General features: G+C 37.5%; 1 protein-coding gene and 1 pseudogene across 1 annotated transcript in view; one reads left to right on the top strand and one right to left on the bottom strand.

The window, feature by feature from the left end:
- The window catches only part of LOC132690955 (uncharacterized), an 89,658-nt gene that overhangs the window by 54,486 nt on the left and 18,341 nt on the right, over positions 1-16,831 (bottom strand). Inside the window, exons 4-5 of the mRNA XM_081791435.1 lie at positions 3,031-3,157; positions 2,686-2,781 (exon numbers count right to left, since the gene is read on the bottom strand). Of these exons, the coding sequence (XP_081647561.1) occupies positions 2,686-2,781; positions 3,031-3,157 (223 nt within the window). The remainder of the gene's footprint in view (positions 1-2,685; positions 2,782-3,030; positions 3,158-16,831) is intronic.
- Positions 14,343-15,374, top strand: LOC132691014 (14-3-3 protein theta pseudogene; annotated as a pseudogene).

Here is a 16,831-nt window from a genome sequence, read left to right as displayed (position 1 = left end):
TCATACTAAAAAACTATGAATAATGTAAACTTGCATATGTTGAATGGTAAGATCTCCAATCCTTTTTCTTAAAAAAAAAATATATATATATATATATTACATATACTTATATATTATATATACAAATATATATAATAAAAATATATATAATACCTATATAATATAAATATAACATATAATAAATATATGATTACATATATAAGTATGTCATATATATGCATATATATATATATATAAAATAAAGTTTATTTATTTTTGAGAGAGCACAAGCAGAGCAGGGTCAGAGAAAGAGGGAGACACAGAATCTGAAGCAAGCTCCAGCCTCTGAGCTGTCAGCACAAAGCCTGACATGGGGCTCAAACCCACGAACCATGAGATCATGACCTGAGCTGAAGTCAGACACTTTAATGACTGAGACACCTAGGCGCCCCTCCAATCCTTTTCTGTTGCTTGTCCCTCATGAATGCTGGCATCTACGTCCAGGTAGCAGATGAGAAGATTAAAAATAAAAGACCCACACAACTGGAATTCTATAATTGCCATTTGGAACTCCACAAAAAACTCCTAGGTTCTAATCCCAACAGTCTCCTACTCAAAAAGCATCAAAAATTTGTTAGCTACAAGAATTTTTGGAATTTCCTTTTTATCCTTTGATGCATCAAAATAAGAAAAACTAATGACACTGATTGATTCCCTACTTAAACAAGGATTTGAGAGTCTCATTAAAATATATATATAATATATAGAAAAAATATATATAGAAAATATATAGAAAACAAAGCAAACAGAAAAATTGGGCAAATAGTAACCCTAGGAATGACAGCAATTTATATAAGGATATGTAATTAATAGTCATTTCTTGGCTCAGTAGTAACAATATATCACCTAAAAGAACAAAGTAAGCAGTGAAAATCAAGTTAGCCAAAAATTGTGATATATCTATATCCAGAGAAAAAGGAAAGGGGAAGTGGTAGTGGTGGTGCAAGAGTACTAAACCTCATCTTTCATTAATATCAAGTTGATAATAATTGGAAATTACCAAATAGCAGCATATTCAGAAAAGACTAGATTCCACCCTATCCCTGAAACACTGATTCCTCCCTTGCCTGACAGGTAAGCATTTTTATTAGTTTTGAGGTTATTCCTATATTCTTTTAATTTATACATATACTAAACATATATGTATATACACATACATACATGTAACACATATCTAACACACGTGCCTCCGCCACTCTTTTTTATAAAAAAAGTAGCATATTCTAAATGCTGTTCTGCACATTGATTTCTTTTCACTTATATATCCTGAATAGAAAGAAGCATGACATCTCTGATTTGTTTTATAGCTTTGACACTGGAATCATGTAAATTTTTACATAATTAAAAAAATTAAAGAAAGAGGAAAAAATAACTCTTAAAAATTGAAAACAAATGGAAACAAGTAAACCTACATACAAGTTAGGGCCACTTAGTCCCTTTAAAGTGACTTTTTAAACACAGTAGTTTGACTATATCATAAACGAGAAAAAAATACAACCAAAGAAGTCTTAAACTACATTTAGTAGTCTTTTAATCATTAGTAATAATGGTATTATTGTTAATATATATTGTATATAATATATATTGTATATAATATTATATACAATATATATAATATGTAATATATGTAATATATGTAATATGAAATATATATATTACATATATATACATACATATATACAATATATATAATATGTAATATATGTAATATATGTAATATGAAATATATATATTACATATATGTATACATATATATATATATATATATATATATATATATATATATATATACACATATATGTAATATGTAATATATATACATATTAGATCAGTTTGGGGCCTCAAGAGACATTTGGCAGTATCTGGAAGGTCTGGAGACATTTTTGGCTGTCATGACTGGGGGAGTGGTGAGAAAGGGGATTGGTGCTCCTAGCACCTAATAAGTAGAGGGCCACAGAGGGTGCTAAACATTCTACACCCTACATAAACATCCTACAATGTATAGGATAGTCCCCTACAGCAAAGAATTATCTAGCCAAAATGTCAGCAGTGCCAAGGTTGAGAAATATATATGGATTAAGCAAATAAATATTTTAATGCAATAAGGAGCCAATATTTTCAGTATAAAAGATACAAAAACAAAACAAAAAAGGTAAGTAACAACCCTATACTCCTTAATTCGAATTGGATGTATCAGTATAAACACATACATTTTTTTCTATCTAAAAAGTGTATTTTTCCTGGCTTTGTCCAGCTCTAGAAGCAATGAGCAAGCACTGTGCCCGGATTTTGGTCTCCAAATCATTTCCCACTAAAGGAAGCAGGCATTTCTAGAGAAATTGCTATTTCAACATCTGGAGCAGGAAATGTATAAAATTAGCCAAAGGGGGGCACCTGGGTGGCTCAGTTGGTTAAATGTCTGACTTCAGGTAAGTCATGATCTCATGATTCATGAGTTAGAGCCCTGCATCAAGCTATGCACTGTCAGTGTGGAGCCTGCTTGGGATTCTCTCACCCTCTCTCTCTCCCCCTCAGAATAAATAAACTTAAAGAAAAAAAAAATCTTGGAAAACGTGAAATGGTGTCAACCCCATGAACAATTGTTGTGTGGCTTTCTCATTCAGAGCTGCTTTTTTACTTACTCACCTGGACAGTGCCTCCCAAGCATTTCTTCCTCTACCACCCATGGATCCTCTTCCTGTTCCAACTTGAAGATCACATCTGGTTTGGTGACTTGATAACCTATTACAGGAAATAGCAAAGGACTTGCATGTTAATGCTGGAGACAACTATCCACACCTTGGGCTGAGTCTTAGGGGCTTGAGGGTCTGTGAAGGATAAGGAGAAAGGAATTTCCACAGTGAGACAAAGTAATTAGGCTTCACCCTGCAGATGAATACATACAATCATGTGAAGAAAAGGCAAGTTAAAATCTTCATACATTTCAAAAATGGGAAGGAATTCTATGTAAAATTGCAAAGCTACCCTTACCTACTGTGACTAGGTTGCTGTAGTTCTCTAGCATCACATCCCGGTACAAGTTCCTCTGAGCAGGTTTCAGCTGCTGCCATTCCTCCTGGGTGAGGTCCACAGCCACATCCTTAAACGTCACTGTTTCCTGTAAACGCACAATCCTAATTAATATGAAGTCATCAAAATTAGATGCAGTGGTCAAAATATGTAAGAACTCATGTAGCTAGTATCCAGGGATCAGAGTTCATTACAACTGTATATTAAGGCTTCATATTTACCTAATTTTGTATTACACTGTGAGGGGGAAAAAACCCACAGTAGAAATATCCTGTAAGGTGTTAATTATTGAGTCAGCAAACTTAAGCATTCATTATCTATTATGCATGAAACTGAAGATGGTGGTCACAGATTTGTACTGAATCTGTGACAGAATTGAAAGAATTACACATGACTTACAGGTAACTATCTTAGAACCTGTCCAAGTGATTGTGTGATCTAGTGAGAAAAGGAACATGGAGAAAGTGGGGACAGAAGAGAAATAAGGCAGGAGGAATGAGCAGAGGTATGAAAATTTGAAAGTGCAAAATTTGAAATGTCTATAGAACTTCCAGATGGAAAGGTCTACTATGCAGTTAGAGGTATGACAAAACATGAGAATTAGCCATCAACCTAAAATTGAGAGCTGAATCCATGGCTGAAGGATAGGAATAGTTGTAGAGAACGTAGAGAACATACATAGTGGGTAAAGGGCCAAGGACAGAATCAACAGTTAAGCATCAAAGGGACTCAGGTTTGTGTTTCTTGTTTTATTGTTTTTAAAAAAAGTGTATTTATGTTTAGAGGAAGAGAGAGAGAGCATGTGCATGAGTGGGGAGGGGCAGAGATAGACGGAGAGTGAGGATCCAAAGTGGGTTCTGTGCTGACAGCAGGGAGCCCAATGTGGGGCCTGAACTCATGAACTGTGAGATCATGACCTGAGCCGAAGTCGGATGCTTAACCAACTGACCCACCAAGGCGACCCTGTTTCTTGTTTGTTTTATTTACAATCAGCGGATGAGAATTAAAACCATGACTGTGATGTAAAAGAAGCCAAGAAACAAATGACAAATTTCTGGAAAAGAATGTTACTTGGTTACATATGTCTAACTCTTCCTCCTTACTTAAAAACTTCAAAATTCAAATAAGGAAATAAGGAAAAATAATTTATCTGCAAAGACTCGGAGAACAAAAAGCACATATATCCCACATTTCAGAAAATTTATTCAAGAAATAGTACAAATGATCGATAGACAAAATGGGAAATAGAAAAGAAAATCACCAAAGGCTAGATTGTGATGTTTCTAAGAAACTGTCTCCATGATCTATGATCATTACTACCATCAACATTATCATCGCTGTCAACTATTGAGTAGTTATTATTTGCCAGGTACTATAATAACTTCTTTAGCTATATTAACTTTTAAATTCCCCTTACAAGACTACCATGTAGTGGGTACTATTATTATCCATTTAAAAAATAAGGAGGGGCGCCTGGCTGGCTCAGTCAGTAGAGCATGCAACTCTTGATCTAAGGGTTGTAAATTCAAGCCCCATGTTAGGTGTAGGGATTAATTAAAAATAAAATCTTTAAAAATATAAAAATAAAAACAAAAAGTAAAGAAACCAGGGTTATGAGTAACTCCCAGGGTCATAAAGCTACTTACATGGGAGAGCTGGGATTTCAGGCCAATAAGTGTGACAGCAAAGCCCATGTTCTTACCCATACACTACATTTTTTCTCCAACTCAGTAGGAGACTCAGAAACCCACAAATATTCCTGATTCAAGACAGACAACTGGACACACAAGAACTCATACACTTGAAACCTCTCTTGCTGAGGTTGAAAGCATATGAAATCACTAGTGATGGGAAGCTACAGGACAAATATCATGACTAAAAAAAAAAAAAATCAGGGGTGCCTGGGTGGCTCAGTCGGTTAAGCATCTGACTTTGGCTGTGGCCACAGTTTGTGGGTTTGAGCCCCGTGTCAAGCTCTGTGTTGACAGCTTGGAGCCTGGAGCCTGCTTCAGATTCTATGTCCCCCTCTCTCTGCCCCTACCCTGCTCACGCTGGGTCTCTCTCTCTCAAAAATAAATATTAAAAAACAAAACAAAACAAACGCCAGGGGTGCCTGGATGGCTCAGTCAGTTGAGCATCTGACTTGATTTCGGCTCAGGTCATGATCTCATGGTTTGTGGGCTCTAGCCCCACATCAGGCTCCACAGTGTTAGCATGGAGCCTGCTTGGGATTCTCTTTCTCCTCTTTTTTTTTTTTTTTTAAGTTTATTTTACTTATTTTGAGAGAGAGAGAAAGAGAGAGAGAGAAAGTACAGGAGGGGCAAAGAGAGAGGGAGAGAGAGAGAATCCCAAGCAGGATCCACACAGTCAGCACAGAGACTGATGTGGGGTTCACACTTGTGAACTGTGAGATCATGACCTGAACCAAAATCAAGAGTTGGTCGCTTAACTGACTGAGCTACCCAGGTGACCTGGGATTCTGCCTCTCCTTTCTCTCTGCCCCTCTTCCCACTCACTTACTCTCGCTTTTTTCAAAATAAGTAAACATGAAAAAAAAAATCAAGGCCAGTGATGAGGGGACATCATCCTGATTTGGAGAAGCAGAGAGGAGTCAGATTGAGCAGTAGAAAAGAAGACTGAAGACAAAATCAGACGTAGAAAACTAGCTTCTGGTGCAATGGTTTCACTAATCAATCTATGAACAAAAGCAGACGTAAAATATTTTTACTGCCACTACCCAATATTTATTAGCCAAACTAGCCAAATGAACTTACAAAAACTAGTATTTAAGATTTTAGGTGAAGACTGAGGGAATAATCATTAAAGTACCTTTGGAGTAAATTATTTGGTATGTTGAGTCAGTAAATGTAAAGACAAATTTACACTTAAAAATTATAATATATATATATATATATAATATATATTACACATTACACATATATACAAATCTGTTCCCTTGCCAAAAACAGATACCTTGATCATTTTAATAAATTAGACAAATACTTGTTAAGCCTAAATCAAGAAAAATAATAAAATACAATAATCTAAACTTGGGATACAAAAAGAACATGTAATAAAAGAGTGCCAAGTTTTGAGAGAAATTCTACTTTAGGATAGCAGTATGAGGTACTCTGTGGATGTTTGCCAGTAAAACAAATGTAACTGGTGAAAAGGTTTTTTGTTTTTGTTTCTAGACTTTAAGTCTCTGTAAATTGTCCTAAGGGCATAAAGCAATGAACCATTATTCAAGAAAATCTACTAAAACTTGTTAAAAACTGCGATAGTGTGTGACATTTAAGCCACATATGCTCCTTCCCTCTCCTCACTCCAGCTCAGCTTGACAGAAGTTCCATCTGGTTGGGTATGGCTAAGAAGATAGGGCTGTTTCTCTCCTCAGCTACCAATCTATGGATATGGTATCTCATTGGGAAGGACAGAAGCTCAGCATCCTCACTCCATTCAACTCCAAGTTGAAGAGGCTAAGTCCTGATGTTTCCGGCCAAGAGGTCAGTGGATCCTTTATCTAAGGAGTGGCAGGCCAGAAATACTGGAATATCAATTGTCTATATCCCAGTTTACTTTTAAGACAGAGCAACTCAAGACAGGCAAGTCAAGAAGACCAGAGGCTGCCATCTCACTAAGAGCCCAGAGTGGTGGCTGAAAATTTTATCCAGGGGGAGAGGCAGCTCATAAGCACAAAGAACTTGAAAGCTCTCTCAAAAGCAAATTAATTTATTTGAAATAGTGGGCAAGGTTCAAGATTAAGGTCATACTCCAAAACAGGAGATTTTGGTGGTAAGCAATTACGAGGAGGCAGGTAGCTCCTTTTGATTAAGAAAACAAGGTAATGCATAGGTCATTCACAGAGACAATCAGGAAAAAGACAATTAAAGAAGTCAGAAGAAACCTCAAAGCCTGGCCTCAAAAACTACCCCTGCCTGAATTCATAAGGTGGAGCAATTTATGTTCCAGGCAGTGTCAAAAACAATAAAGCAACCAGTTGTCAGTAGATGTGATACCAAACAAGGCAGATAGTTTAAAAAAAAAAAAAAAAAAAAAAAAAGGAAATGGATAAAGAGAGCCCTGTTAAAACCATCATCATCATCCTAGAGTGACTTTGTACATGCCCAAGGCTATATACCCTCTGAGATGTGATCCCAAAAGTGTCACACTACAGAGGAAACAGACTTCACTAAAATAATATAGGCAAGTCACTAAACAAATAAGTAAACAAAAATCAAAACAACTGTTAGAAAATGAGAGATGGGAATCAGTATCCGGAATTGTTACAATATACGGATTAAATGTTCAGTTTTTAACAAAAAATTACAACAGGAAAAGAAACAGGAGAGGGAAATCCACACACTGAAAACAAGCAAGCAACAGAAACTGCCTGTGAGAGGGCTCAGATGTCAGGTTTAACACACTAAGACTTCAGAGCAGCCATTACAGACACAGTTAAAGGAAATCATGATTAAAGAAAGAATGGTATATATATTTTTTGGATACAAAGGAAGATGGTGGTGGAGTAGGAGGACCCTAGGCTAGCATGGTCCCACGAATACAATTAGATAATATCAAATCATCCTAAAATACTCCAGAAATAGATCTGAAGATTGGCAGAAAAAGCTCCACAACTAAAAGTAAAGAGGCCACATCAAAGAAAAAGTAGGAAATGAGGAGACACAGTATGGGAGAGAAACAGATTATATCCCCTGCAGTGGGGAGGGCACTACAGTAATGGAGAAGGGAGAGAGACAAGACTAGCACACAGGGGAGCACATGGGGAAAATGAATCACCCACAGCAATTGGCTTGGGAAGTTAAAGGGCCCAAATTTCATGAGTTCTTGCAACCAACAGGGCTTGAAGCCTATACTTTTATTTTTTAATGTTTATTTATTTTTGAGAGAGAAAGAGAATGAGAGAGAGAGAGAGAGAGAGAGAGAGAGAGAGAGAGAGAGAGAGAGAATATGAGTGGGGGAGGGGCAGAGAGAGAGGGACACACAGAATCCGAAGCAAGCTCCAGGCTCCCAGCTGTCAGCACAGAGCCCGATGCGGTGCCCAAACACATGAGCCATGAGATTATGACCTGAGCTGAAATCGGACACACAACCAACTGAGCCACCCAGGCGCCCCAAAGCCTAGACTTTTAAAGGTTCGTGAGCTTGGCCCTGCGAGAGCTTGGAGGACATTGGAGCTATTCTTGGAGAAAAGGCAGGGCAAACATCCCACTGACATACGGTGTGGAAATAGTGATTTGAAGAGTGCCTGGGGCACACAGTGGGGAGGTTAGTTGCTCATCTTGGAGTGTGTCACAGAAAGGCAGTGTTCATGGAGAGACCCACGTGGGAACAAAGGAACTAGCTGACACCATCTCCCTCCAGCACCCATCAGCATAAGCACAGGGCCACCTGCAGAAACTGTTAGAGTGCCCACACTCAATACCTAACTTGTGTACACCAAGTTTTCCCTTTGTTGTTCCAGAAGAAATGCCCCTCCCAGTTACACTTGCCTCAGTCCCAGTTTGGGAGGTCTTTCCCCCACAGAAGACCAGCTCAAATCCCTGCCAACACTGTATTTCCTGACCTGGAAATACTATGAGGCCTTGGTTCCCATGGCAGTGGCAACAGGTCTCATTTCACAAACAGACCAGAGCACACCCAGTTAAAATGCACCACATTCAGGCCAGGGCCCAAACGCTGCCCATAACAGGCAAAGAGAGCCTCTGCAGACAACTTGCCTGAAAGATAAAGCAGCTTGGACACAACAGCAGAGCTAAGCAGCACACATTGGAGATACTCCCAGAAGCAACAGGTGTCAGGAAACAGGGGACTCTATATAGCAGGGCACTACAGGACCTCTTCTTCATAAAGCCATTACCCTCAAGAACAAGAGATGTAGTTGACCCTTCTACCACACAGCAACAGGCACAGAGACTTGAGAGAAGAGAAGAGAAGAGAAGAGAAGAGAAGAGAAGAGAAGAGAAGAGAAGACAGAGAAATTTGTCCCAAATGAAAGAACAGGACAAGGCCATGGCTGGAGATCTAAGCAAACAGATATAAGTAACATGCCTGATGGAGAATTTAAAGCAATGATCGTAACAATACTCACTGGATCTGACCAGGAGTGGAGACCATCAGTGAGACTATTAATACAGAGAAAAGGAATAATACAGCAGACATAAAGGGCTCAGAAAACAAAATGGGAAACACACTTGGTGGGATGAACAGCAGGCTGGATAATGCAGAGGAACAAATTGATGACCTAGAAGATAGAATAATGGAAAGTAATCAAGCTGAACAAAAGAGGAAAAAAAGAATTAAGCAAACTGAGAACACATTTAGGGAATGCAGTGACCCCATCAAACTTAGTAACACTTGTATCATACAAGTCCCAGAAGAAGAAGAGAGAGGAAAGGGGGCAGAGAATTTATTTAAAGAAACAATAGGTGAAAACTTTTCTAATGTGGGGAAGGAAACAGAGATCCAGATTCAGGAGGTACAGGGAACCTCCAACAAAATCAACAAAAGCAGATCCACACCAACACACATTGTAATCATATTGGCAAAATATAGTAAGAAAGAAAAAATATTAAAGGCAGCAAGACAAAAGAAGATAGTTAAATAGAAAGGAAACCCCATAAAGCTATCAGTGGATTTTTCAGCAGAAACTTTCCAAGCCAGAAAGGAGTGGCATGACATATTCAAAGTGTTGAATGGATGCAGCCAAGAATACTCTATCCAGAAAAGCTATCATTCAGAATAGGAGAGATAGAGTTTCCCAGACAAACAAAAACTAAAGGAATTCATGACTCCTAAACAAGCCCTGGAAGAAATAAATATTAAAGGGGACTCTGAGTAGAAAGGAAAGACCAAAAATGACAATATGAAGATAGGAAACACAAAAGCAGTAAAAGTGAATGTTTCTATAAAAAATTAGTCAAGGAACTCACAAAATAAAAGTTTGTAAAATATGACTACCATATATCTAAAACATGGGAAGAAGAGGAATAAAGAATGAATTCAAACTTAAATGACCTTCAATGTAATATAGACTGCTACATGCAGAAGAAATTATATACAAATCTAATGGTAACCACAAATCAAAAACCACTAATAAATATGTAAAGAATATGTAAAGAAAAAAGAAAACCTAATGTATCAGTAAAAAACCCCAGCAAACTATGAAAGAAAGACAAGAAAGCACCAGAGAAAATCTTCAGAAACAACCACAAAACAAGGGATAAAATGTCAATACATACATATCTTTCAATAATTACTTTGAATGTAAATGGACTAAATGCTCCAATCAAAAGACACAAGGTGACAGAATGGATTTAAAAAAAAAAACAAAAAAAACAAGACCCATCTATATGCTATCTATAAGAGATTCATTTATTTCTTAATATTTATTTTTGAGAGAGAGAGAGAGAGCACAAGTGGGGAAGGGGCAGAGAGAGAGGGAGACACAGAATCTGAAGCAGGCTCCAGGTTCTGAGCTGTCAGCATAGAGCCTGATGCAGGGCTTGAACCCATGAACTGTGAGATCATGACCTGAGTTGAAATCAGACACTTAATTGACTGAGCCAACCAGATGCCCAGAAACTCATTTTAGACCTAAAGACACTTGCATATTGGAAATAAGGTGATGGAAAAATATTTATCATGCAAATGGATGTCAAAAGAAAACCAGAGTAGTGATACTTATAATGCAAAAACTAGACTTTAAAACAAAGACTGTAATAAAAGACAAAAAAGGATACTATATAACAATAAGGGGGACAATTCAACAAGAAGATATAACAATTGTAAATATTTATGCAGCCAACATGGGAGCACCCAGACATAAAACAGTTAATAACAAATATAAAGGTACTAATTGATAATAATACAATAATAACAGGGGACTCTAACACCCCACTTACATGAATGGACAGATCATCTACACAGAAAATCAACAAGGAAGCAATGGTTCTGCATGACACATTGGACCAGATGGATTTAACAGATATATTCAGAACATTCCTTTCTAAAAACACCAGAATACACATTCTTTTCTTTTTTAAAAAAGGTTTATTTATTTATTTTGAGAGAAAGAGATGTGGGAGGGGCAGAGAGAGGGAGAGAAAGAGAATCCCACGTAGGTTCTGCACTGTCAGTGTAAAGCCTGATGTAGGGCTCAAACTCATGAACCATGAGATCATGACCTAGGCCAAAACCAAGAGTCAAACGCTTAACCAGCTGAGCCACCCAGGCACCCCTACACATTCTTTCCAACTGCATATGAAATACTCTCCAAATAGATCACATATTAGGACACAAAACAATCTTCAAAAAGATTCAAAAAGATCAAAGTCATACCATCCATCTTTTCTGACCACAATGCTATGAAACTAGAAGTCTACCACAAGAAAAAAATCTGGAAAGACCACAGATACATGGAAGTCAAATAACATGCTACTAAACAATGAATGGGTCAACCAGGAAATAAAAGAAAAATTAAAAAGCACATGAAAACAAATGAAAATACAAACACAATGGTTCAAAACTTTTGGGATGCAGCAAAAGTGGCTTCTAAGAAAGAAGTTTATAGCAGTAAAGGCCTACTTCAAGAAGCAAGAAAAATCTGAAACAGTCTAAACTTACACTTAAAGAATCTACCAAAAGAACAACAAATAAAACCTAAACCAGAAGAAGGAAGGAAATTATAAAGATTAGAGCAGAAATAAATGATATAGATACTAAAAAAACCCAGAACGTATCAGTGAACCCAAGAGCTAGTTCTTTGCAAAAAATCAGTAAAATTAATAAACCGCTAGCCAGATTTAACAGAAAAAAAAAAAGAGAAAGGATCCAAATAAGTAAAATCACAAACGAGAGAGGATAAATAACAACAAACACCATAGAAATACAATTATAAGAGAATATTATGAAAAACTATATGCTGACAAATTGAATAACCTAGAAGAGATGGATAAATCCCTAGAAATGTATAACCTACCAAAGCTGAAACAGGAAGAAATAGAAAATTTGAACAGACAAGTTACCATCAATGAAGTTGAATCAGTAATCAAAAAACTACCAACAAACAAAAGTGCAGGACCACATGACTTCAAAGGTGAATTCTAGCAAACATTTAAAGGAGAATTAATACCTATTCTTCTCAAACTATTCTAAAAACTAGAAGAGAAAGGAAAATTTCCAAATTCATTCTATGAGGCCAGCATGACCCTGATATCAAAACCAGATAAAGACACCAGAAAAACTGAGAACTACAAGCCAATATCTTTGATGAACATAGATGCAAAAATCGTCATTAAAAAAATAATTTATCATGATCAAGTGGGATTTATTCCTGGGATGCAACCGTGGTTCAAAATTCTCAAATCAATCAATGTCATACATCACATCAATAAGAGGAAGGATAAGAAACATATGATCATTTCACTAGAGCAGAAAAAACACTTGACAAAGTACAACACCCACTCATGATACAAACCTTCAACAAAGTAGGTTTAGAGGGAACATACCTTAACATAGTAAAGTCCATATACAAAAAATCCACAGCTAATATCATCCTCAATAGGGAAAAATTGAGAACATTTCCCCTAAGGTTAGGAACAAGACAAGGTTATCCACTCTCACCACTTTTATTCAACATGGTACTGGAAGTCCAAGCCACAACAATCAGACAACAAAAGGAAATAAAAGGCATCCAAATCGGTATGGAAAAAGTAAAATTTGCACTATTTGCAGATGATGTGATACTATATAGAAAACCTGAAAGACTGTATAAAAAAAATTGCTAGATCTGATCAATGAATTCAGTAAAGCCACAGGATACAAAATCAATCTATAGAAATCTTGCATTTCTATACGTCAATAATGAAGTAGCAAAAAGATAAATTAAGAAAACAATCCCATTTACAATTGCACAAAAAATAATAAAATACTAGGAATAAATCTAACCAAAAGATAAAAGATCTGCACTCTGAAAACTATAAAATACAAATGAAAGAAAATGAAAATGACAAAAGAAATGCAAAGACATTCCATGCTAATGGACAGGAAGAACAAATACTGTTCAAATGTCTGTGCTACCCAGGCACCTGGCTGGCACAGTCCAAACAGCTTATGACTCTTGATCTTGGGGTCATGAATTCAAGCCCCACGTTGGGTGTAGAGATTGCTAAAAAACAATAAATATAAAACATAAATGTCTATTCTACCCAAAGCATCGTACACATTTAATCCAATCCCTATCAAACTACCAATCAGCATTTTTCACATAACTAGACCAAACAATCCTAAAATTTGTATGGAACCACAGGAGACCCTGAATAGTCAAAAGCAATCTTGAGAAAGAAAAGCAGGGATGCTTACTTGGCTCAGTCAGAAGAGCATGCAACTCTTGATCTTGGGGGCATCGTGGGTCCAAGCCCCACGCTGGGTGTAGAGATTACTTAAATAAAAACTTACAAATGGGCACCTGGGTGGCTCAGTTGAGTATCGGACTTTGGCTCAGGTCATGATCTCATGGTCTGTGGGTTCAAGCCCCACGTCAGGCTTTGAGCTGAGGGTGTGGAGCCTGCTTGGGATTCTCTCTACCCTTCTCTCTCTGCCCCTCCCCCACTTGCACACACGCTCTCTCTAACTGAATACACTTTAAAAAATTTAAAAAAAATTAAAAACAAAGAAAAAAGAGAAGAAAAGCTGGAGGTATTACAATTCCAGCCTTCAAGTTATATTACAAAGCTATAGAAGTCAAAACAATATGCTATGGCACAAAAACAGGCATAGGTCAATAGAACGGAATAGAAAATCTAGAAAAAAACCTACATTTATATGGTCAATTAATCTTGGTGACAAAGCAGGAAAGAATATCCAATGGGAAAAAGATAGTCTCCTCAATGAATGGTGCTGGGAAAACTGGACAGCAACATCAAAAGAACGAAAGTGGAACAGTTTTTTACATTATGTAGAAAAATAAATTCAGAATGGATTAAAGATTGGGCACCTGGGTGGCTCAGTCAGTTAAGTGTCTGGCTTCGGCTCAGGTCACGATCTCACGGTTCGTGAGTTCGAGTCCCACGTCAGGCTCTGTGCTGACAGCTCAGATCCTGGAGCCTGCTTCAGATTCTGTGTCTCCCTCTCTCTGTGCCCCTCCTTAGCTTTCTCTCTCTCTCTCTCTCTCTCTCTCTCTCTCTCTCTCAAAAATAAATAAAACGTTAAAAAAAAAAAAGAATGGATTAAAGATCTAAATGGGAGACCTGAAAACATAAAATCTTAAAAGACAGCACAGGCACTAATTTCTCTGGTTATCAGCTGTAGCAATTTTTTCTCTACAGGTCCCTGAGGCAAAGGAAACAAAAACAAAAATAGACTTGTGCCCCAGTGGTGGAGATATGAAGGCCCTCCCCATACCTCCTGTTGATCTTGTTGGTACTTGCCCTCACTCTCCTCTCCTGGCCCCCATGGAGAAGTTGTAAATCATCCAGAAGGTGAAGCTGGGCTGGGCAGGCCAAACACTACAGTGACATAGCCATCTGCATGAAGGCCATGACTGAGCAGGGTGCTGAACTGTGCAACAAGGAACACAACCTGCTCTCAGTGTCCTACGAGAACATGGTCAGGGCTGCAGGTCCATGTGGAGGGTCATCTGGAGCAATGACCAGAAAACTGACACCTCAGACCAGAAGTTGCAGCTGATTAAGGACTACTGGGAGAAAGTGGAGTCTAAACTGAGGTCCATCTGCACCATGGTGCTAGAATTGTTGGATAACTATTTAACAGCCTATGCTACTAATTATAAAAAGTAAGGTCTTCTATCAGAAAATGAAGGGAGATTACTTCAGGTACCTTGCTGAAGTTGCATATGGTGTTTATTGAAAACAAATGATCGATAATTCCCAAGGAGCTTACCAAGAGGCTTTTGAAATAAGCAAGAAAGAGATGCAGTCTATACCCAATCCACCTCGGGCTGGCTCTTAACTTTTCTGTATTTTACTATGAGATATTTACTAACCCAGACCTTTCCTGCACACTGGCTAAAACTGCTTGAGGACACTGCAGAACTTGATACACTGAATGAAGATTCATACAGAGACAACACCCTCATCATGCAGTTGAGGCATGTTAATAGAGACAACCTAACCTTAAGGACATCAGACAGTGTAGTAGAAGAATGTGATATGGAAGAAGGGGCAGAAAACTAAAAGCATATAAGGTGTCATCCTTCTTCCCTACAAGAAACCTTTTTACTCATCTCCATTCCTTATTCTATTTGGATTTCCTACAGCAAAGAAACCCATTCATGTGTATGGAATCAACTGTTTATCATCTTTTAAAACTGCAGCTTTGGGAAAACTCCATTCCTTGATTGTGTTTGTCTTGGTGTTCTTGCTGTGCAGTTACTGCTGTAGAAAAGTATTAATAGGTTCATTTAATATAAACATTGATAACATTCAAACACTTATGTAGAGGACTAAAAATGTATTTGGTATTTAAGTAATCTGAACCAGTTCTGCAAGTGACTGTGTTTTATATTACTATGAAGATATGAAGATGCTTGGGCACCTGGGTGGCTCAGTCAGTTAAGCATCTGATTCTTGGTTTCCACCCAGGTAATGATCTCATGGATCGTGAATTTGAGCCCTACATCAGGCTCTGAACTGACAGTGCAGAGCCTGCCTGAGGTTCTTTTTCTCCCTCTCTCTGCTCCTCTCCCACTCTTACTGTCTCTGTCTCTCTCAAAAGAAATATACTTAAAAAAAAAAAAAAAAAAGAAAATGTAGTTCATTACATTTTAAAAGTGTTCTACATAACTTCTTAATTTCTACTTTCCCTCCCTTACTCTCCTTCAGGGGTTTCCTTTCAGTAAGCAACTTTTCCACGCTCTTAATGTACTTGTTTTCGGAAGGAATCCAGAAGTATTAGATTAGACAATCCAGAAGTATTAGTATTAGATTAGTATTTGGCATTTCTGTGCTCGGGGTCACAAATTGAAATGCCTCCCTTATCATATATGATGGAGGACTTGTCTAGCTGTGACAACAAGAAGTTTCCTTCAATTTTCATTTGTTGCTGTTTAAGTTGACAACTGCCCAAGAAAAATTCACCTACACCTCCAAAAAAAAAAGTAAAAATAAAAGTATTGGGACTACAGCCACATAAAAAGCTTCTGTACAGCAAAGGAAACTATCAACAGAACTAAAAGGCAACCCATGGAATGTGAAAATATATTTGCAAATGACATATCTGTTAAAGGGTTAGTATATAAAATATATAAAAAACATAAAACTCAATACCCCAAAACCAAATAATCCAATTAAAAAATGGGCAGGAGACTACAATAAAAAGACTACAAAGAAAGATCACCACACACTTGTCAAAATGGCTAAAATCAACAACACAAGAAACCACTGGTGTTGGTGAGGATGTAGAGATAGGAGAACCCTCTTACACTATTAGTGGGAATGCAAACTGGTGTGGCCACTCTGGAAAACAGTATGGAAGTTCCTCAAAAAGTTAAAAATCAAACTGTCCTACAATCCAGCAATTGCACAATTGGGTATTTACCCAAAGAACACAAAAATACTAATTCAAAGGAATACATGCACCTCTGGGGCACCTGAGTGGCTTAGTCAGTTAAGCATTTGAGTCTTGATCTCAGCTCAGGTCTTGATCTCAGGGTCATGAGTTTCAGCCCCGCACTGGTCTCTGCACTGGGTGTGAAGCCTACTTAAAAACAAACAAACAAACA

Source organism: Panthera onca, chromosome E2 (assembly GCF_046562875.1).
Source record: "Panthera onca isolate mPanOnc1 chromosome E2, mPanOnc1 haplotype 2, whole genome shotgun sequence".
Classification (NCBI taxonomy): Eukaryota; Metazoa; Chordata; class Mammalia; order Carnivora; family Felidae; genus Panthera; species Panthera onca.
This window is presented reverse-complemented; position numbering and strand designations above follow the sequence as displayed.